Here is a 24,603-nt window from a genome sequence, read left to right as displayed (position 1 = left end):
TACCATACTCTAGAAACTCTTCCTACCACCAAATTGTTACCTGCATTTATTACTGTGTTTTTGCATACTGTGAATCCTTCACAAAAGAAGAATTTTCATCATATGTAGTGGGGAATAATTGATCCTAGAATCAATGAATAAAAAATGTGTAGCCTTGAAACTCATTATAGGTCTTGTTTTCCTTGTTATGTGACTGTACTTGTCAGTAGTTTACGGCACACACTGTCAAATCATGCACAGTCCTCCTTACAGAGCTCAAAAAGGAAAGAAGGACAAAAGCAAAACAGTATATTTGGAAAAACAGCAATAATCCTATATTATAAAATTTCAATTGATTTTCCTTTCAGACTTCAATTTTCTTCTTTCAACTATAATATCACAGAATTCCATTATTTCCGAGCACTGAAATTCTGGCACAATGAAATTACTTAATATAAAATCAAGGTTAATATTTTTTCTATGATAAAAGTCACACAACCCATTGAAAAAATATTAAAAACCCAGAAAACTGGAAACACTTTAATGTGTTTCCTTTCTGTCTTATTAATGCTTATATAACCACGATCATTCTGTATATACAATTTGGTGACACTACTTTTTAAAAAATCTATATTTTTTCATGTTTATTATGTTATTTGACACATACCAAATACTATTTACAATTGATGTAGAAGTTATAAAACATATTATAATGAACTGACTACCCAACTCAAGAGTCACATTATCAACCCATGTGTTCCTCTTCATCCTTAATCTTCCCTTATCATTCACCCCCTTCTTTTTTTTTAAATATAGTTTTATTCTTTGTTTCTGTGTGTGTTTGCATACTTAAACAAAATACAGTTAATTTCGTTTGTTTTTGAGCTCTATAAAAATGGTATCTATTGTAGTAATTTCCTGGGACTTGCTTTTGTTGCTCAATACCATACTTCTGAGATTTATCCTTTCTAAGTATAGCTGAAATTGATTAACTTTATCTGCTGCTTGGTATTCCATTTTGGAAATACATTACAACTTATTTTTCTATTCCCTCATTAATGGCTATTTTGGCTATTTCAAGCTTATCGCTATTATAAACAGTGCAGTTGTGAACACTCTTGCATACATGTCCTGGTACACATGTGGAAGAACTTCTCTTGTGTATACAGCTAGGAGTTGAGTCACAGAGTATGTGAATTTTCAAATGCATGTGATAACAACAATTTTCAAATTTATGTGAACTTTCAAATTTATGTGATAAAAACAATTTTCAAATTTATGTGAATTTTCAAATGTATGTGAATTTTCAAATTTATGTGAATTTTCAAATGTATGTGATACATTGCCACAAAATATAAGCACTCCTGCTGACCCACATCCCCTCCAACACTTAGTACTGTCAAGTATCCTAATTCTTCCCTCTTTTAAGAGGGTGTAAAATCTCACTGCATTCTTCATTTATATTCATCTGATTAATAATGATGTTGAGCACATGTTACCTCTTTTCTGATACCACTATTGGGTTGTCTTTTTCTTACTGAAGGAATCTTGCTTATGTTTTTACTTTTGTTTCCTACAATAAGGTGTTAAAGATGGTCTCCCTTATTCTATTCTAGAAGTTTAAAGTTTTGCACCTGAAATTGATTACATGGATAGTAGGAGGCTGAGATCTAATTTCACTTTTCTTCCTGTATGGATAACCAATTATCCCAGCACCATTTATTGAGAAATGCATCCTTTTCCACTATCTGCAATGCCATCTGTCATATATCAAACTTTCATCTATCTGTATGATTGCTTCCAACTTTCTATTCTGCTCCACTGGTCACTTTGTACCTTTTCAGATACTATATTTTCTTAATGATCATATCTTTATATTCTTAATAAGATACTCCTCCACCCTTTTCTCTTCTTCAGTGAGTTCTCACTATCCTTGGTCTTTTGCCTATCCATTATCATTTTAGAATTGGCTTGTCAAGTACAACAACAAAACTTGAGATTTTGGTTGGAACCTGTATTGAATCCAGAGATCAATTTGATGAGAACTGAAACATTTATGATATTAAGTCTTCCTATCCATGCACATCCTATTTATTCATTTATTTAGGTTTTCTCTGTCTCTAAACGAAGTCTTATAAAATTTCCTTATAAAAGTCTTTCCTAAATTTATCCCTAGATAGCTTATGATTTTTATGCATGTTGTTCTCTTGGTGATGTGGTTGTACAACAATGTGAATGCACTTAATGCCACAAGTGTATCTGTAGCTTATTTTCAGTTTTCTATGTAGATAATGTATTATCTGCAAATAAATAAATTTTATTTCCTCCCTTTTGATCCTTATGCTTTTAATTTCTTTTTCTTGTTTTATTATACTGGCTCTTGACCTCCAGTAAAACACTGAGTAGAAGAAATGTCAGTGGGCATCCTCTTCTTGCTCTTAACCTTAGAAGGAATGCTTTCGACATTTCCCCATTTACACTGATATCTCTTGTGAGATTTTGGCAGACACCCATTTTCAATAAAGAGGGTTTCCTTCTCTTCCTAGTATGCTGAGAGTTATTATCATGAACGAGTACAGAATTTTACCAAATTCTTTTTCTGCATCTACTAAGAGGATAAATACAGTTTTTCTCCTTCAATCTGCTGATGTGACAAACGACATTTATAGATTTTCTGTTAACCCCCTTCTGTATTCCTTGGATAAACTTGTTCATGGGATCTAATCTCTCTCATATATTGCTAGATGTGGCTGGCTCATATTTTGATTAGAATTTTTGCATTGGTGTTCATAAATGAAGCTGATCTATAATTTCCCTCTCTAATACTGTCCTTAATTGGTTTTGTTATCAAGATTAAACTAGCCACACAGAGTTATTACTGTTGTCTCTTTTTCCATGCTCTAGAAGAGTTTAAGATTGGAATTATCCTTCCCTTGAAAGATTGTCAAAACTTATCTATAAAACCATCTGGGCCTCAAGTTTTCTTTGTGAGATTTTTTAACTACTGTATAACTTATTTTAATAGTTATAGGACCATTCAGGCTTTCTTCATCTTTTTTTTTTTTAATAAATTTTTTCTTTTCTTAAAAAAAATTTTATTTATTTATTATTTATTTGGCTGAGCCAGGTCTTAGTCGGGGCATGCGGGATTTTCGTTGCTGTGTGCAGGATCTTTTTAGTTGCAGCATGCAGGATCTTAGTTGCGGCATGCATGAGGGATCTAGTTCCCTGACCAGGGATCGAACCCGGACCCCCTGCATTGGGAACGCAGAGTCTTAACCACTGGACCACCAGGGAAGTCCCTCTTCATCTTCTTGAACCAATTTTACTTACTTTTGTAGGCATTATCCACTTTGCATAGGTTTTCAATTTTATTGGAATAAAGTGGTTAACAGTATTCTAATATTTTTGTCACCTATGCTAAATTTGTATTTTCTGTCTGCTTTTCATTCCTTACATTATTTATCCATATCTTCTCTCTTTTCCTGATCGGTCTCACCAGAGGTTTGTCCACCTTCTTAGGCTCTTCAAAGAAATTTTGGCTCCGATATTTTCTCTACGGTACCTTATTTTTGAATTCTGTAATTTTTACTCTTGTCTTTGATTTTTATCTTTACTCTTATCTCTCTCTCTCCTTTATTTAGATTTGTAATATTGCTGTTTTTATAACATCTGAAATAGATATTTAGCACATTAATTTTTAGCCTTTCTTCTTTTCAAATATAAGTATTTAAGGCAGTAAATTTCCCTCCAAATACTGTTTTTCATTGCTCTCCACACATCTGAACATGAAGTTTTTTCACTGTCTTTCAATTCTAATAGTTTTACATTTATTTCCATTATGATCTCTTCTCTGAACTCTTTTAAATTTTTAAATATATAAGGATTTGTTAGGTATCGTTGCTGTTGACATTCAATTTAATTGCAGTATGGACAGAGAATGTGGCTGCATATGATACCAACTCTGAAATCTGTTGTCTTATGATGTAGGACATGACTGTTTATTATAAACGTATCATGTGTGCTTGAGAAGGTGTTTTCTCTAATTATTGGGTACAGAGTTTTATGAATGAGCAATAGATAAAGTTATCATCTTGTTCAAATTGTCTTTATCTTTGCTGATTTACAAAGTCTGTGTATCTACTAGTATTGGACAGAAATATGTGGAAATCTCCCACTAAGACAGTAGATTTGTAGATTCCTCATTAGTTGTATCAATTTTTGTTTTATTTATTTGGAGGTTATTTTGTTAGCTGCACTTAGAACTGTTTTATCTTTCTGCTGAACTAAACTTTCTGTTTTATGTAATTACTCTCTGTATCTGTTAGGAAAATTTTCTCTCTTAAAGCCTAATATAAGCTAATATACACTAAATTAAGTTAGCATATATTAGCACCACCTTTGTTCTGGTTGGTATTTACATGGTATTTCTTTCTTCATCCTTTTACTTTCAACCATTCTACGTCCTTATCTTTATATATGTCTTTCGTTGGTAAACAACATACAGTTAGATTTTTAAAAAATTCAATCTGACACTCTTCTAACAAGTTCAGCCCATTTATATTTATTTGATTCTTGATATATTAGGACTTGGTTTACCAACTTTCAAGCTTCCATTTCTTGCATTTTCTAAGCTTTGCACTTGTGTGCTTCTATGTTTGTGGGTGTTTCCCCCGACCCGATCCATTTTTCTTCTTCCCACATGTTTAAATTTCCATATTTTAATTTTTTCAGTGGTGACCTTTGAAACTTGATACTGTATATTTATCTTGAAAAAGTCTAAATTCAAAATAACATCTTGGGCTTCCCTGGTGACGCAGTGGTTGGGAGTCCGCCTGCCGATGCAGGGGACACGGGTTCGTGTCCCGGTCTGGGAGGATCCCACATGCCACAGAGCGGCTCTGCCCGTGAGCCATGGCCGCTGGGCCTGCGCGTCCGGAGCCTGTGCTCCGCAGGGGGAGAGGCCAGAACAGTGAGAGGCCCGCGTACCGAAAAAAAAAAAAAATAAATAAATAAATGACATCTTAATCTCATCCCCAAACTATTCAATGACCACAGAAAAATTTGACTCCAATCACTTATAGGATATTATTGTTGTCAAGTATATTGTTGCCAACTATATATTGTTGTCTACTACTGTTTAAGCCATTCAGAATATGTTCTTTGACCACAGTGGAAATAAGCTAAAAAGCAATCACAAAAAATAGAGAATGCCAACTATGTGAAGATTAAACAATATACTTATAAACAATCCATGGGTCAAGAAAGAAATCACAACGGAAATTAGGAAATATTTTTGAACTGACTAGCTTCTTCCATTCCTTATCCTCCTCTGCGATAGGTATGAAAAAAAGGAAGGTTTAAAAAAGAAGTTCTGATGACAGCCACAAGGTACCGGAGACACTGACCTTACTGAATTTCTCTCACATGGGAGAAAAAATTTAAACCAGAGCATAATTATTATTGATTTTAGAAGATTAAATCATAAGAATAATCACCCAGAATTAGCACTAATACATATATACGTACATATTCATATGATGACTTATTAAAGTAGACCCTTTCATATCTCTGATTCAAGCTCCATATTACTATATCCATTTCATTTGAAATCAGACAATGATTAAGACATATAGATTGGCTACTTATAAAACATAGCTTAACTGTAACTCACCTTAACGTGGATATTACTCAGGTGTTTAAAAATCTGGCCAATGTTAAGATACTCGCTAATCTACAAATTCAACACAATCCCTATCAAAATCCCATCTGCCAAAAAAAAAAAAAAAAAATCCCATCTGCCTATTTTTGCAAAAATTGACAAGCTGATCCTAAGGTTCATACGAAAATGCAAGGGATCCAGAATAGCCTAAACAATATGAAAAAGAAGAACAAAGATGGAAGAATCACCCTTGGTGATTTCAAAACTTACTACAATGCTATAGTAATGAAGACAATGTGGTACTCGCATAAGGGCAGATATACAGATCAGTGGAATAGAATTGAGACTCCAGAAGTAAACCCTTACACTTAAGATTAAATGATTTTTGACAAGAGTGCCAAGACAATTCAACAGGAAAATAACAGTCTTTCAACAAAAGGTGCTGGGACAACTGAATAACTACATGCAAAAAAAGAGATGTTAAGACCTTTATGCCACACCATATACAAAAATTATATCAAAATGGATAAAAGACCTAAACTATAAAATTCTTAGGAAAAACATACTCAACAGAATGAGAGAAAATACTTCTAAATCATGCATCTGGCAAGGGACTTGTACCCAGAATATATAAAGAACACTTACAACTCAACAGTAAAAAGACAAATATCACAATTATCTCTTGACTATGCTGTAAGCTCCCAATAAATAGAAGCCTTGTCTTACTCATTTCTTTACCCCCAGCACCTAAAAGAAGTTGTTTCATTTTCTTACCAGTGAATGAGTGCCACTGGACCAAATGCAAGACTCTTCCTTAGTCACATCAGAACTATGCACCCTGTGTCCCTTTACCTTTCAAAAGAAAAGCCAACGGGAAGAGATGGCATTCTTTTTTAACTGGGGCTGGGGAGAAGCTGACATTGTGGAGTGCCTTTCATTCTCTCACTCACCTGCCTTTGCTGAAGAGGGACGAGACAGTTTCTGGCTATAGATGTGCGCAGCACTTTGGAAAGAGGAAAAGGGGCCAATGGTGTAACTGCCTGATCGACAGTGCGGCAGGCCGGCGGGGCTCAGTATGTTCTGTGTCCCAGGATGGATGGAGGGAGAAGCACTGCCAGGGACTGTGCTCAGTAGAATTGCTGGCTGGTGAGCCATGCTGGGGATAGCTGGAGGAATCTGAGATAAAGAAGAATGGTGGCCTGGCCCTGGTGAGAGGTCAGAGGTGGTAATAACAGATGACAAATGGGTGTTGGGAATTTTCTGCAGAGGAGTAGCAGCAGGACCAGAGAAAGAAGTAGAGGAAGAACTGGTATAGACTAATTTAGCCTCTTTTTCTGCTGAAGTGGTAAAACCTGTTAAAACAAAACCAAACAAAAACAGATCATTTTAGGAAAAATTAATGTAAATTCTGTATGTAAACATGAAGCAAACATTTTTAAACATCAAAATAATCTTAGCATGAAACAGACATAATGAAAAATACAAACTTTAGGGAGATTCATCATGAACCTAATGAATACTGCCCACTGAGACAATGTGGCAATGGAAACAGTTTATTTTTAGTCCCTTCTGAAAGCTGGTGTTGGGACTACCTCCATCAACCAGAGCAGGTGCTTTACAAACGTTAGGGCCTCAGGACAAAGTTTCTGGTAATGACAGCTAACTCCTCTCCCTCTGATTTTCACCGTTCTAGAAAAAAAAGTGCTCAGAATTTTAAACATTAAGAAAGTGAGAAATTCCTTGGAAGGATAATAGGCTATGAGTGGACAAAAGGAAATTCTAAGGGAAAAGGAAAAACAAAGAAAAGGAGCTTTTTGGAGTAATGTCACACGCCCGAAAATCATTTAATATCTGATGACATTTTTTCATTTAGAGATTTATCAGAGAGCAGCAAATCTATGTAGGTTTGAAGTCACTCACGAGATAATTTATCAGAGTGAATTTCTGTTGCTTGTTGCTGCTTGGGCTGCTTTATTTTCACTTCTTCCATCGTTTCAGGGTGATCTGAAATAAGACATAAATACTGAGCTTAGGCTCTGTTACTAATCAAATGCTACAGCATTGTTCTACACATAATTTTGTTTCCAAAATATAACACAACTAGTAATCAATGCTAGGAACCATTGCATTTCTCACCACACTTTTCCAAGGATGGCCACGCTCACAGCCCTGTTGAGTGGGACACCAACCAAATGATTCCCAACTAGTCCTAACCCCAGCTCCAGCTGACTGAATCAGGAAAAGATACCAAAACCCAGGGCAGCCATCCATGGACTGCCAACAAGCTAGAACATGCCTGGGAAAGAAAGTGAGTAAGGGCAGTAAGATGCCTCTGTCAAGAATTCAGACTTGGGGAGCTAAGAGACCAAACTGGTTGGTGGTACACAGTGGAACAAAGAAGTCGTAATATATATGGACCAGGCAACTGCCAAGAGATAGAAAGAACAGCCCCAGTATTTGTTGGCAAGATACCTGTTTACCACAACAGCTCTGTATCTTCATCTCCTTGGTTTTACTTGAATAAGCTGAGTGAGTTTGCTTATTAGACTGACTGATCAGTATATTCAATAACAAAATCACTCTAATAAAATAAATTTCCACCGTAATAAATTAGGTTTTTTTTCTACTACAGAATTTTGAAACAGAACAGCCAGAGCTAATCATATACTTAGAGAAATATTCCAAAAATCTTTCTCAAGGGCCAGGTTCATACAAAAACTTAAGACAGGCCATTTTACAGATCATCTTTCAGAATGAAAGAATAAGGACATATGAATTCTCTTCTGTCCATCACCACCAGCACAGGTAATACTGTCACACATTTGTTTGCTCATGTTTTTAACAAGTCCAGATACTACCAAATGTCATACTGTTGTTCCCTTGATTGAGGCCTTCCTACTGCCCCTCTAGTTATTCTTGATTGGTATTGCTAGGTACAGACATTATTATGTAAAGGTAGCCCTTAACACATGAAGCCCAGAATTTCCGAGGACGCATCTGTACAAACAGGTGCCGCTAGTACGTGCTGTTAGGGCTTCTCCATTACTACCAGGGGAGAAGATACTACCTGAATGCCAAGCTAGGACTTCACCTGCCTAGCACACTTCTCCCTACCCCAACCTCATTACAAAAACTCCTCAGCCTCCCTTTCCCAACACTGTTAGAGGGTCTTTTCAGAGATCCTACCAACCTTCTTCCTGTATTTACTCACCCAAGTTCATCCAGCAGACAATAAATATTATAAAGTCAAGAATTGTGACAGTCCTGGTCCCTGTATCTCTAGCAACTATCACCATGTCTGACACATGATAGGTGTTCATTAAAAATATGTAGAAGGAATGAATGAACGGATAAACAAACTAGCTTTAGAACTTAGATAAGTTAGGAAAGCTCAAAGAAGAGGGCTGGACTCAGAAGTATTTCTACTAATACAATACTTTAAGTGTACAGTGAGCTAAATAGGCTTTTGTAGACTAACCTCTGAAGCTAATCAGTTATTAAAACAGTAACACCGTTTCCTTGGGAAAACTCACTCTACATTTTAAATGACCGATATCCCCAGCTCTTTCCACATTAGACTATGATAGCCTTAAGAGTAGCAAAGAAATCTACATCTTTGAATCTAGGGGTTAGCATACTACAAAATTAGTATATTATCTATGTCTTATGCTTCCATCTAGATTTTAAATGAATCTTACACTTGAAGCACAAACTTTGTTTATAACTGAGTATTGCTGCTATTTTTTGATCATATGACATGAACTAGATAGTTTGGTCCACATCAATTCCAAATCCCCAATCATGGAGTTCCCCAGCAGTGAGAAATTTTTGAAATGCGTGGGAACATTGGGTTATCACAATGACTGAAGGAAGATGGTGACATTTAGGGCTTGGGACTATGGATATTAGACATTCCACCAGGTATGGAATAGTCCCACACAACAAAGAATTCTCCTACCCCAAATGCAAATGGTGATGAGCTGGAGGAACCAAAAAATTTAACAGGAGTGAGAAATAATCATTAGGAGAGGCAGAAGAACAGAGACTAAGAGCACAAGCTTTGAGTCAGGTAGACTAAAGTTCAGATTCCTGTTCCACTGTATGGTGCAGGGCACCCTTGGGCAAGTTACTCTGTCTCTTTCAGCTCTGTTCCCTCATCCGTAGAGAAGTTTTATAATAGCACCTACTCCATCTGGTTTTTGGAAGTAAAAAAATAAGATCATGTCCAGTAGACAGTAATATGAGCGCTCACTAACTGTTAGGTATTATTAGCTTGTCTTGAAAACAGCTCTCTGATGTTAATTTTCATGAAAAAAAAAATTAGACCACGTCCCTCTTGCGCTTTTAGGACAAAAATATAAGGCCTCCTCATCCCCTACCCACACACTGCAAAACTTTACCACCTTGGAGTCTATTAGTGCTTAGGCAACATATTATTTTTGGTTCCCCTTTGCACATCTCATTTTTTCACTTGTTCTTCTTATTTTTCATTAATTAACCAATATACTTACCACCCTTTGCCCCGCTATCAGAAAAACTGTTGCTGTTTTTAGAACTTTTTGAGTGAGTCCCCAGGAAGACACTTGCAGACTTGTTTTTTTGCGTATAAAAAGTCAACACCTCCTCCAGTTCAGCCTCACTGAAATGGGGAGAGAAAGTATGGTTAGAACGGGAAGGTGTTCTGGAAAATCTTTCTACCAGATTTTATTATGAAAATGGAGTAAGCTGAAGAAGGGGAAAATGAAAAGCACAAGCTGGAAACTCCCTATTAATAGATGGTAAAAAAGAAATATAAATGAAGCAGTCTGAAAAATTTAAAGCATGACAAGGTTTTATTCATTCCACAGTGAATATTCTACATCTGCACTGTCCAATATAGTAGCCACTAGTCATATGTGACTATTTAGATTTAAATGAATTAAAATTAAAGATTCAGTTCCTTGGTTACACTAGCCACATTTCAAGTACTCAGTAGCTACAACACAGAAAGTTCTATTGGACAGCCATGTTCTAAATCAGGGGTCAACCAACTACAGACAGTGGGCCAACCCTGACCAGCAGGCTGTTTTTGTATGGCTCCCAGCTAAGAACGGTTTTCATATTTTTAAAGAAGAGTATGCTATAAAGACCACATGTAGCTCACAAAGTCTGAAACATTTATTATCTGGTCCTTGGCAGTTTGTCCACCCCACTTCCAGATAATTGGAGTATATTCACTAAAGAAGCCACTTTGTCATAAATACGGAAACTCACCAGCGTAACCAAGGAAGATTTCCCTAACCATCTATACAGTGGAAACTGAACCAGATGGTCTCTAGGTCACTTCAAATATTGAAATGATATGCACTTTTTACGAACACCCACAAAATGGAAAGTGTAAGGAAACAGATGAGGGCCCATAGAATTCTTCCAGTAAACATACTATGATGGATTTTGTAAAATCTGTAGCAGCTCCTCAACGGCCTTTTGCATTTTTTTCCTGGAGCCTGGCTATGTTCCAGATAAGTGGCCTTCAAATAAGCAAAATATTCCTGCAACATTACAAAGAACCTGTATCCTATCTTCAGAATACACTGTAATGACAACCCTGGAAACTGCTCCTATGGATCTCAGAGTAAACCCCAAGGTCTCCAAAGTAGCAAAGAACGGCCTGGCTAATTGGATCAAGATAGAGAGCTGAATGCTGAGATTTTTCAACCCCTAAAAGCTAACCTTAAGCATGAAGGACTTGTTTTCTTTTATATACATTAGGCGTAACCCTTACAGTGCTGAGAAACTGCCCATTCCTCAAGCCACTCAACGTAGGCAAAATGTAGTCATCTCCACTGCATCAGTAGGTCAGGGCTAAATTCAGATCCAGTAAACACTAGACACCTCTAACTTCAGCTTTCCGAAGTGCTCCCTCAGCCCTTAGAGTGGTGTGTACTTTGAAGCTGTCTAGAAATACAGCCCAGATGCCCAGCAGCAGTGTTTTGATAACGAAAACCATGACAACAGCCAATAATTGGCTGAGATATAGAGAGATCAAGCCTATGAAACCCTTCTTCTCCTTCTAAGAGTGATTTTACTCACATCCATATGTTAGAAACAAGGGGCTACTGGGAATCAATGGGGCAGTGTGGGAGGCAGAATAAGATACTTTTTATTAAGAATGTCTTCTACCTTGCTTGTCTGATGAACTCCTGAAAGTTTTCCGTATTCACCCCATCTTCCTCTTCTTCCTCAAGTTTCTTCTTCGATTTCTTTCCAGCCATTTGTTCTGTTTCCTATCCAGTCCCCAACCCCACAGAAAAACAAGATAAAACTGACTCCTGATAAATGCATACTTCATCGTCTGGTTTCATTACCCTTGGGTTAATTTGTCTTTATAGTAAAGACATTTAATTCCTCCATGTACTTTTGCCACCTATAAATCTGATATATTATTTTCTGTCATTATTTCATGAAACATTTTAGAGTTTCCAAGTAAGAGTTGCATAATAAATATAAATTTTTATCATGTTTTTACTTTTTACTCAGGTAGCCCAGTGAAAAAAGAGCTTGGTAATGTCTGTGGTCACACTTGAAGCTTTAATAGAATGACAACAGAGACACTGTATTTTGTTATAGTTAGGGAGAGGAAAGATAGGTCTTGGAAGATACTCCTATAGTAGCATCCAAATTGAGTAAATTCTTCACTTATGTAAGTTGTCCCAAAATTCTCAACAGAGCTGGAGTAGCTATGTAGCTATGGATTTGGTGTGTTGATACTGTACCGACCATTCCACACATTTCACAAAAGCTATTTAAATTTCCAGACCTCAGCTTTCCTTTCTGAAAAATGACCATGCTCCCCGCTCCCCCCACCCCAAAATGACATTTCTAAAGCATTCTAAGACCCTTGGATAAAAGGTGCTTTGCAGACTATTCTCACTAAATAGTCTATTTTCTGGGCTTGGTTGTAAAATGAAGTCACTATCTAAAATGTTCTAGAGAACAAAGTGTAACTCACTCAGGAAGGAAGACTGTGTCGCTGTATTAAATCCACAGTTCAAATTTGCTCTCAAATAGTCAATTCACCACTGTCTCCAGGCACAATAACGACAATGCAAATTCACATAGCCCAGGATTCATCTCAGGTGCAACAGCACTCAAAAGGAATGTGCCTTTGGATGAGACTGAACTACGGCCCCTGGGCCTTCACAAGTAGTCAAAAGTAGCTTTTCAGACCAGCTGGTTAGGGAGTGACGTCCTGCTCCCCATAACGTCCTACAAAGCACGTGATAATGCTAAAAGGGAAGAAGAACCTCTCCGCTCAGCTGGACAGAGGCTTCTAGCCTGTTTCTGACAGTGTGTGGCGATCCAAAGCACAAGACTAACAGATGACACCTACCTTGTTGTACACAATGATAAATTCACCCAGGTGGTGGGCCAGGATTCTTCTGCGCTCCAGAAGTGCCAGTCTCCGACTGGGTAATACCATCCTCAGTGAGTGCTGGAGGTTACTTGATGCTCGCTTGAGGAAACGAACCACTAGCTCCTATAAATTAAAGAGTCATTGGGGGAAAAAAAGAAGGCATTGTGCTTAAGCAACAGAAGACAAGCTACAAGGGGATTACACAATAGAGAGATAAGAAGAGGTATACTACACACGTCAACAAATAAGACCCAGAGCAAACATACTAGGTATAGCAAGGATACAGTAAGACAAGAACAAAATGAAGCAAACATGTCCTCTTCCTTCAACAAGCTGGCAGTGGGAAAGTCAAAATCAAGTATGTGTGCAAATAACTATGTAATAAAGTAGTAGCTGTAAAAGTACAATTCATATATACACAGTACTATAATAATTCAAAGTGCAGCTATCACTTCCAATAGGGTGGTCAGAGAGAGATACTTAGGGAAAGTAATAGGTAGAGGAAACTAAAACCATGGATCAAGTCATCAAAGGTGAGAAGGGAGAGAAAGAATACAGAAATACTGACACTCAGAGGTCGGAAAGAGGAGGAAGAATCAGAAAAAAACAAACAACAACCACAACAAACCATGACAGAAACATCAGAAATGTAGAAAGAAACACGGGAGAAAACAGTGTCATGCAAGCCAAGGGAGGAAGGCTCCCATGTCACAGTTTCCAAGAGGCTGGAGCAGGAAAGGACCACAACCACTTTCAGCAGAGTAAAGGCAACAGAAAGTAGAGGTTAAGAAACGAATGGATACTGAAGAATACAGGTGAAGAGCAGAAACTACTGATTTAAAAAGTTTAGTGACTAAAGGAAAGAAAGAACTGTTACCAGGCTTGCAAGGCGATAGCTTTTTATTTATTTTTTCTTCCCCAAGAATAAGGATGCTTTTAGAGTTGGGGGTTGGCAAAGAGGGCATAGTGAAAGGTCATTAAGGGGTAGCAGGGATACATCGCACTTGAGATGGGGCAAAGGATTTTGAAATCTGAACAGATACCAATCAGATCATTCATAACATCACAAATGCTTCAAAGAGAGATTCTTGCAAGGCCAAGGGCCTTAAAGATAGTAGTTCCCCACACCCAACCCCCAAACACAGTAAAATTGCCTGAAGATGATGGATTTGGGGAACTTCTGTCGATGTGCCTTCTGTGAATTACGTGATAAAGAAGCTCTAAACCTAACTTGGATCAGAGAAGGCAATTCTACACTCACCTTCCTCATAAACAAGATCACTGCCACAATCATCAGGTAATGCCTTAGGGTTTGTTGTTTAGATAGATTTTCAAACAGGAATGCACACAACTGATACTAAGTTCTGCAGTGATGATCCTAAATATTCTTATAAAAAGCCCCATAGAAATCCCGTGTGAATCCCAAGTCAGCAGTTGCAATAGTTATTCTCTTCTGAGCTATTTTTTTCTTCTTGAATTTGATTTTGGTTCACTGTCCTTTGGTGACAATTTACTCCAACATAAAGAAACAGTCTCATAACCAGAGGGTTGGATTTCATAGGTCTACCCTGCTGTCTTTACTATAGGCTGGTTTAAGCTGTTATATTAAAATATTATTTTTTCACAGTGGAGCAGACAAACTGACTCTCAAAAAGGCAGTTTCAGTTTTCCACTTGGAAAGAGCACAGCTAACATTTTCCATTGATGGTTGAAAAATTACTCACAACACACAAGGTTTTATCTCTGGGTTGTATTGGCTACTTTAAATTCACAAGTTGTTTTCTGGGATATCCATCATGCTTTTATAATAAGCCCAGCATATTGTATGCCTCTTATATGTGGAGAACTGAAAATTACAGTAGGATCACCACTGAGCTGGACAAAGGATGCAGCTTTCTCAGACTTAATAATGGTCCTTCTCTTTTCAGTGACAGATCCCTGTGGTTAAAAAGCCTAAGGAAGGGCTGTGGTTTCTTCTATATGCGTTGACCTTACCAAAGAGCTTGAAGCTCCCTGTCATTCTGATCCAAAAAGAAAAACATTGCTAGTATATTAAATTTTAGGCAGGTTCGAATGACCAATATACAGTAAAAATTATTACACAAGTTTGTTTCCAGTAATCTAAGACTTTTATAAAGTGACAACTAGTAAAGAAAAAAACGTTAAAATGGAGGATGGTACATTCTCAGAGGGCCCATGATAAAGTGTTGATTTTCAAAGAGCTAACTTGACCCCCCAGGATAGAAAATAAATGCCTTATGACCCATGGAAATAGTGCAAGAGCAAATAATGTGCAACTGCAACATTTGAGTTTAAGTTCCAGTTTCAGCACATATGAGCTACAGGACAACAGACAAGTTACCCCCTTCCTCTAGGTCTTTGTTTCCTCATCTGCAAATGGAGATGACAGTGCCTATATCAAAGAGTTAATAAAATGTGAAGCTGCTTGAGAAAGGACTCTGCAAATCGTTATTCCTTTCTAGGGCTTTGCACAGGCCTGACATCTAATAAGCGATCAATTTCCATTTTCTGAATGAAGTAAATTAATGCCCTCAACACATACTGTGATGAACATGGCTCCAGATCCAAGATTCACTTCACAGAAAAGTAAGAGAAATCTGCAAGCTGTACTGTGGAATAATTCTTTCACCACAAGTATACTGTTCTTTATCTTAGTATAGGAAAAAAAAGAAAAGAAGGAAGTAAGGTAGTAAGGAAGTAAGGAAGGAAGGAAGGGAGGGAGGGAGGGAGGGAGGGAGGGAGAGTAAGAGAAAGTAAAAAGGTTCCAACAAGAAGAGCCTCACCATCTGTTCATCTTCTTTGGCAGCCCAACTGGCACTGAACGTTTGACCTCCACTGTCTTTCATCAGTCGGATTTGAACATGCTGGAGATAGGCAGAGAATGCTATTCGGGCCTGCACTTTGCTACAGAAATCCAAAACAACATACCGTTATGAGACAGAATGGTGCACCTACCAAATGTGTGCTTGCCTCTCTCAAAGTGGCCTTTGAGGATCCTTCTATTAGGATGGCTAAGAAAAATGAAGCCCATCATACAGTCACTGAGTAAAGATTCCTTCTACCCAGTACATGAGATTTCTTTTTTTCTATTTAAAGAATCAGAGATGGAGAATCCTACTTATTTTCTCATTATTACCATGGCGTGGGGGGCAGGGGGGAAATCAAGCAAGAATAGAGAACCATGTTTCCTACTCTTGTACCTTACCTTTTGGAACTTTTAAACAACTTTCTCAGGGAAATGGACAGGAAAAGTACCGAATTTTCACAAGAACCTTTGTATCGATACAGAAAGGTTTTTCTGCCTTGGAAGCCCTTAAAAACATACTTATCAGTTAGTACAAAAGTATAGCTTTTGCTATAGCAACTAATTTCTGGTGTGCAAAAGCCTCCAAAGCAGGAAACAGATAAATCCTACAAAGGAACTTTGAGACCAAATTTAAGGTCAGGCTTTTCTCAACTACAAGACGGGAGTGGCTGGAGCCCAGAACAAATGAGTGAGGTCCAACGGAGTTTGGCATAGATGCACTGACCGGCTAGGATGAGCCCAGATGTTCAGGGGGAAAAAGAAGTCCTCACATATAGTAAAAAGCACCTCAGCAACATCACTGAAGAAGCCAGCTGATTTCTGCTTGGTGGTCTAGGTTGGAAACAAGGAAATCTGATCAAGCTATCATTTAGAAGACAGGAGTACCAGAGAAACACTGATGACTTTCACTTCAGCTGCTAACTGCAGCGGATCTGTTTTCTTTCAGGAGAGACTGTAGTTACTTCAGCTGCTTGGCCTTCTGACATGCTAGCCAAAATTACATCAGCGAAGATTAGGGCCCAACACAAACTTTGTTTACAATCCTCACACATGCAATCACTGAATGCTTTCTACTCACTGTTCCCCCAAGGTTAGGACGAAGGACTTGTCCAGAGTAAACTGGAAATCCTAGGAGGGTCTACATCTATCTTCTATGTGTGTGCTGGAAGGGAGAGGAGTCAGGTTGGGGAGTAGATTTGCTTTCCAAGCTCTTCAGAGTATGAAATATAAGGCTACATCTTTGTTATTAATAGGAATAGTTTATGGGAGCACAACATGATTTTGAAATTCATATTTTCAAATGTTTTTCATCAAGAAGAACACTTAAAATCCTTGTTCTGGAGACCATATACACTTTCCCCTCAACCATTCCCATAAGCTAATTATTTTCAGGTCAAAATAAATGAAAAAAGACTCTCCATTTTGGTCAACAAATTCACTTGCAATAAAGTGAGCTAAAAATGGCATGTTTCAGACACCTCCAAATGTAGCAAAATACCCAATTTTATTGACTATTTCCCTAATATTAAAATATGAAGGTCTTTTGGATAAGGGAATTACTGCCTGGAAGTTGAGATTTCAATCAACCTTTTGTTGCAAATCACTGTTGTAAATCAAACGAACAAGAACTGAGTTTTCCATCTCTAAAAACCTTACGAGAGATCTGTGGGATGTTAATCCTGAGGTTGTCCCTAAGGTATTGGACACATTGGTCAGCTAGTAACCTGTAACTGACAAACCAAAATAATAGAATAATTTACACCAAAGAAATCTATTTAACAAAAATAAAAGCCTATGGAGATCCTCAGCATACAAAAATATACAACTAGTGGGCTGGGGCCTGGAGCCTTGAATCCTTGCCATGGAACACCCCCAGATCCCTCAGTAGCCACTGAGATGCTCCACAGAATTATGGGCAGCTCCAGGGAACACAGTTTGAAAACCACTGATTTATTACATTAACACACCCTGCAATTACAAGAATTTACTCTTTAAAAGTAAGATCCGTAAGATTTATGAATAACTAATTTATTTCTACAACATCTAAGTAGAATTTTATTGCTGGAAAGGACATTAGAATATAGTCCAGTGGTTTTCAAATGTTCTATTTCAATTCAGTGGACTCCTCCTTCCTCTCTAGAGAGCACAGTTTGAAAAACCTGTCTATGTCTAACCCCATACCCTGGCCTAACGAAAAGAAAACTGAGGCCTAGAGAAGCTCTCTAACTTGCCTGTGGTCACACTGCCAGTTGGCAAGCACTGAAAAGCCAGAGTCAAGTCTTCTGACAGAGCCCTCTCCGCTCTCCACTAACGCAACTACTCTCATTCTCCACGCAGCATTCCAAACTTTAACTCTACCCTCCAACCCCCTAAATGCCAATATCACCCTCCATCCTTGCAGTATAAGAACTGACCTCTAGCTTAGAAACTAAAGGCCGTCATGCTTATATAACTACACTTCCTGCCTCTTTAACCTCTAACTACTGCATTCATTACAGGAAGAGACACCCCTCCATTGGCCTCTTCCTACCTTCCTTTAGGACAATATATCCATTTCTGTATCTCTAATTCTTTTACCATCAAAGCCTTCCCCTAATCTCTAAATAAGCTCCGGAATCCCAGAATCTTTTTTCTCTTAGCTTGCTCCCTCTCTCTGATGAGTTCTCACCTGTCTTTCATTCATTGTCAAACTCTCTGAAAGAGTTAGTTCACACTTGCTTTCCTATTTGCTCAACTCACAAGTTCTCTTCTACCCACAAAGTCCACCCCCAGGTCATAAATGCAGGAGACTCTTTTCAGGTCTCATCCTAACTTGGGCTGCCAGAGGCACTCTATAGCTTGAAACTCTCATCTTGTAGCTTTTCTATACTGTCTCCTCCCAGTTTTATAGCTACCACTCTAACTGCTACTTCTTGGTCTCTTTACTATTAAACACTGGTTTTCCCCAGGCCTCAGTTCTCTTCCTTTTCTCCTGTCTATGCCTGCTGAACTAAACTGAAATGGACAAGCTCATCTACTCTGAAGTTGTACAGTCCTGTTCAACTCTGACTTTCAAAGCTGTATTTTCACCTATCTACTGATCATCTTCATCCCAGAGCACTTCCACCTCACCGTGTCCCAAATAAAACACATTCTTTCTATCATGGAACCAACTCCTGTGCTCCTTATATTGACTGATGGCAGCACCAAGTTACCAAACTTGGAAAATTCAGTCTCTTTGGAATTCTTGCATCTACAGGGACCAAGCCCTACCAATTTTAACTTGCAAATTTCATTAACTCCAACCCATTCTCTTCATTCCTATAGCCATTGCTCTGATCAGGACCTTCATCTTCCTGGCTCTGGACTACTTTAACAGTCCCTAACTCAGCTCTCTACCCTTAGTTCTCCTCTTATCAATCACTTTCCCACAATGCAACCAGAATTTACTCTCTTTTCTTTTTTTTTTTTACATCTTTATTGGAGTATAATGGCTTTACAATGGTGTGCTAGTTTCTGCTTTATAACAAAGTGAATGAGTTATACATATACATACGTCCCCATATCTGACCATATCACACATCTGCTTAAAAATTATCCATCTAGGAAATAAAGTCCAGGCTCCTCTATGGCACTTTATGATCAAATGACATCCAATTTTTTAGTCTCACTTCTTATTGCACCCTTTTCTTCATGTAACGTCACACCACTAATCTGTATTTCTCAAACTTGCCAAGCTCATTCCAATTTCAGGTTCCTTATACTTGCCGGTCTGCCTGGAATATTCTGTTCCCTGATATTCACATGACTTACTCCTTCTCATCATTTAGGACTCACCTTAAAGCTTACCTCTCCATGCCCAAAGCACCAGAAGCTACAGAAACTTTCTGTCCAATTACACTCTAATACTACACCCTATTTTATTGTCTACACAGCACTTCTTACTGCCTGAAATTACCTTGTTTCTTTGTTTACTGTCAGTCTTCCCCACTAGACTGTGGGCTCCACGACTGTTTGGTCTCCACCGTAACACTATACAGCCCAGCACAATTCCTGGTATAGATCAAGTGCTCAATAAATATTTGTCGAGGGACTGAATGAATGACTGTACTATCACCCCTCTGTGCCTTTATTCCCTCTACTAGCACTCCCATACTTAGCTGTCACCTCCCAAATCCGGAAAGCCTACCTATCGGGGAAGGCCTGGTTCAAATATTGCCTCTTCCCTAATGTCTCTCTAGCCCTCCCGAGCAAGACCAATCACTCCTTTTCCTGTGCCCTAAGAGCCCTTTGTCCATACTGGGGTCATAGCCCCCGCTCTTTAAGTGTCCCCACTCTAAGCCATGAACTGCTTGAGCTCCCTGCCTCAGTCACCTTGTCCTCTTAAGTCACTAATGCTGAAACCCAACAAATATTTGTTGAGCCAATGAGACCTGGGTTTGTATCACAGTTCTAGACCTTGGACAAGCAACTTCTCTAAGGCTCAGTTTCCTTGATAGTAATAATATCAAATCACAGTCATTAATTCACAGGATTCCTGTGCATAAGAAATGAAAAATGGCTATAAGGCCACAAGCACAATACCCTGGTACACAGTACAAATTAGCTGTTTTCAGTTTTGCTATTATAATTAGGAAAGGTACATACCTAAGGTTGCCATTATCTCGCAGAATCTGCATCAGGTTAAATTTAGGCTCTGGTTCCTGAGTCTCGGTTTTGCAGCACTGTTCACCTTTGTCATTCCATTCAGGAACTTTCATGGCATTTTCTTTGGGTGAATTTTCTACCATAACAGTCAGTGAGGGTGTGTGTTTGGCTTGATTTTCTCCGAGGGACCCTGCAGACTCCTCCTGGGAAGCTTCCTGTTCTTCATCTTCACTGTCTAACGCAACTTCTTCCTCCTCTTCACTCTCTGTCTCAGTTTTAACATTCATTTCAGCTGGTTGGGTAATCACTAAATGCGAAGAATCACTAATGTTGCTGAAAAAAGGATTAAATTTTCCTCTCTCCCAATACCTTCCTTTTATCTTTTCAGTGAAAACCCACTTCTAAATCAGACCACAAATAATGCACAAAATTAACAACATACACACGTCCCTCTTATATATTCTAAAAGCCTATTAACGATCTTCATTAGAGTTGATGTTTCTCATTGTAATACCAATGGTTCTCTCATAACTTAAGGCAAAAACCCTTTTAGTAGAGTAATCTCTATAGCGTGTTAGAGGTTTTCAGAAGGGCATCTTTCACGGGGGTACAATAAGCAGGGGAATATCTTTCTATCGTATGGTTTATCCATTATCCTTCTCCTTCACTGCCTTGGAAGGTCTATGAGGACAAGGACCATAGCTTTTTTATTCACCAATGAAACCCCAGTGACTAATGTGCTTGATACAAAAACAAGAGAAGGAGGGAGAAAAAGGAAGTCAATTCGTCAGTGACAAACAGATCTGTAACAAGGGAGATTCTAGGAGAGAAAGAAATTCCCCTTTTTCTGTTCATGTTTAAAATACTTACACAATTCAGCAATGTCAAAGGATGAACTGGACTTCATACCTAATCATGAAAAACCCAAACAATGATGCTCATTGGGTTCCATTAAACTTAAGCTAAGTATCAGGTAGTTAAATGATGCTGTAAGAGTAAGAGCAAAGGCCAAAATGTGTGCACTTCGGATATTCTTCAATACAAATATCACAGAATGGAAGGTTTAAAAACTTATTATCCTTTTGAAACAAGTTTCCGAGGAAAAAGACTATATCAAAAAAAGTAAGCGCATGTGGTCAGAAAGTTCTGATTCATTAAGTGTTAATTAAGAAGCTGATTAAATCGGTCTGACAGGACACAGATCATAGAGCTTGGTGGAAGCTCACCAGCCGGTACCTGGGTATTTTGGCCGCATTGCCCTCAATCTGCCACTCCGTCGTCGACGTTTTCGCACCTCCAGAGACAGGAGCTTCCTCTCATAAAGAGCAGCGTGCAGCTTGGCCCTTGAATTCATACTCTCTACCTTCAATTCCGGTGCTCCATCAACCACAATTCTATGGGAAAAAACATGGTAGCTAGAGCCTTCAGAAAGTTCTCTCCTTTATTCCAAGGCTAAGTTTGACAGGACTCTGTAATGATGTCAGGCCAGGCATGGTTACTCTAGTGAATTCTAAAATGTTTGAAATGGGAATACTGGAATCTACATTAGAATTTCACTAATGGGCTATCTGAATTTGTTAAATGTTCTGAACGAAAATATATCTGAAGACAATGTTTAAGTATTTTTAAGTATTCAGTAATACTGGCTGACTATTCAGTACAGAGATCATAAAGTGCTACCCAACTATGCCTTAAGAATGACTAGAGATACTGGTTAACGCTTTAATTCTCACTAAGCTGGTGATGGCTAGAGGTGTACTTATTATTTTATTTATTCATTATAACTTACTCAGAATTACACAAATATTCCTTTGACATATATAATATTTAATAAATACAGATTTAGCACAGGTTGAGATGAGAGGAATGGCTGATAATCTGTGAATATGGCAGCACAGAGCTGAATGAGACTCACAGGGAAAGCATCTTCGTGAAAAGTCACCAAGACCTTGGGACGCACCAAGCCTCAAGTGCTCCTACAGGAGGAACGTCCCTTAGAGCGTACTTGGTTACAGGAGGAGCTGGGGAGAGGCGGCAGGGACTCTCCAGGTATTGAGTACAGGTCAGGAGTTAGGGTCAGAGGCACAGACAAGGGAAGGCAGCAGATGCAGGACAACACCAAATTCCATCAGATCACGGACGGGAAATGGGATGAGGAGAGGGAATGGCTACAGGTACATTAGGCATTAGATAAAATAAATCATACATTAGGTTAAGTGACAGGAATCAGACCCAATCCACACAAGGACCGGGCAAAGTACAGCACAGGCAGAGACAACCAGGTCACAAAAGAGAGACAGGGTTCTCGGTCACTAAGTCAGAAAAGACGTATCCATGTTAGTGTCGGAAAGCAGGCAGCCAACTCTGTATACCCAGAACTCAAGATCTAACTGGTTGGCTCTGAACTCTCTCTCTTGTGAACTCTTCACAACTCAAAGCGTATTCCCTTTGAGGTGGAAATTCATCCTCATTCCTCCGGGAGTTTTCAGTCCCTGAGTATGATGGAAAGGCTGTGTCTTTTGGTCCAGTTAGGACTTTTAGAGATTTCTGGGTGGATGGACTGGATAGTAAGTATTTTGAAGGCCTCCCCTCTAAAGCGGGAAATTGAACCAAGAACTGGGAGGGTCCTGATACGGGGTGCAGAAAAGGGAAGCAAATTAATAAACTTTAAAAATAGTTCAACCCCAGTTTATCATAGTCTCAACAACTGAACATTACCCCCTCACACACACACACAGTTATGAAAATAGATTTGTGGCCAATTAAATAATAAAGAAAATAAAACAAATCTGATATTTTAAAATAACAACTATAAGCTTCTAAGAAACCCTGAACAGACATATAAATCACAACTATTACAAGGAATGGAGGTAGGGAATGCTGGGGAAAGAAACAGAATTATAGTTCTATAGAGGCAAGGCCCACGCTTGTCTTGTTTCTCATTGGGTCAGTGATGCTTATGAGAGTGCTCAGCACGCACCTGACATACCATAAATACTTCTGAATTAATAGACAATTGAATTCCCCATAAGTTGTAATACCTTTTATCTATGTCTACTTTATTTCATTTTCTACACTTTTACTATGAAATATTTAAACAAATAGAAAGGTTTAAAGAATTATACAGTGAACATCCATACACCCACTGGCCAGCTTCTACAGTGAATATCTTACTATATTTGTTTCATCACATATATATCCAATCTTCTCTTCTTCTATCCATCCATCAGTCCACTTCATTTTTAAAGCATTTCAAAGTTGCACAAAGACATCAGTGCACTTCACTCCTGAACACTTTAACACTCAAATCATTAGGATCTAGAGTGCAATATTTTATAGGGCTTTGAAAGTTTTTTCTCTTTTCTTTTTTTTGGGGGGGGGCGGGGGGAGCTAAAAATGACACACAGTAAAACATCCAAGTATTAAATGCCCATATGTCCATCTGATGAGACCTAGAGCTATATGACCCAAACTCTAACATTGCTATCCCGTCAGAAAGTTCTCATGCCCCTTCCCAGTAAATCCCTCCCTCATACTCCCAAAGGAAACCGTTCTGAATTTTTGCATCACGTTAGGTTTGCCGGTCCTAGAACTTCATAAAGATGGAATAGTATAGTATGAACCCTTTTGTGTTGTCTTTCATTCAGCATGTTTTTGAGATTGATCCATGTTGTGAGTATCAGTGTGGATCCTTTTTTTTGCTGAGGATTAGTCCAGTGTATGAATAATCCACAGTTCACCTATTCCCCTATTGTTGGACACCGAAGCTGCTTCTAGTTTTGGAATATTATGAATGAAGCTGCTATGACCATTTTTGTACAAGTCATTTTGTGGTTATGCTTTTCATTTCTTCTGAGTAAAGATCTCAGAGTGGAATTTTCTAGGCTAACAAACTGCCAGACTCTAAAGTGCCTGTACCGGGCTTCCCTGGTGGCGCAGTGGTTGAGAGTCCGCCTGCCGATGCAGGGGACGTGGGTTCGGGCCCCGGTCTGGGAAGATCCCACATGCCGCGGAGCGGCTGGGCCCGTGAGCCATGGCCGCTAAGCCTGCGCGTCCGGAGCCTGTGCTCCGCGACGGGAGAGGCCACAACAGTGAGAGGCCCGCGTACCGCAA

At 38.6% G+C, this 24,603-nt stretch overlaps 1 protein-coding gene across 18 annotated transcripts in view; it reads right to left on the bottom strand.

The window, feature by feature from the left end:
• Positions 1–24,603, bottom strand: part of TTLL5 (tubulin tyrosine ligase like 5) — a 309,168-nt gene that overhangs the window by 176,651 nt on the left and 107,914 nt on the right. For all 18 annotated transcript variants that reach the window (XM_033408371.2, XM_049706827.1, XM_033408745.2 and 15 more), the window contains 8 exons: positions 21,727–21,884; positions 20,491–20,797; positions 15,842–15,962; positions 13,014–13,160; positions 11,804–11,907; positions 10,153–10,280; positions 7,562–7,645; positions 6,592–6,993 (listed from right to left, as the gene is read on the bottom strand). In XM_033408371.2, the coding sequence (XP_033264262.2) occupies positions 6,592–6,993; positions 7,562–7,645; positions 10,153–10,280; positions 11,804–11,907; positions 13,014–13,160; positions 15,842–15,962; positions 20,491–20,797; positions 21,727–21,884 (1,451 nt within the window). The remainder of the gene's footprint in view (positions 1–6,591; positions 6,994–7,561; positions 7,646–10,152; positions 10,281–11,803; positions 11,908–13,013; positions 13,161–15,841; positions 15,963–20,490; positions 20,798–21,726; positions 21,885–24,603) is intronic.

This window comes from Orcinus orca, chromosome 2, assembly GCF_937001465.1.
Source record: "Orcinus orca chromosome 2, mOrcOrc1.1, whole genome shotgun sequence".
NCBI lineage: Eukaryota > Metazoa > Chordata > Mammalia > Artiodactyla > Delphinidae > Orcinus > Orcinus orca.
This window is presented reverse-complemented; position numbering and strand designations above follow the sequence as displayed.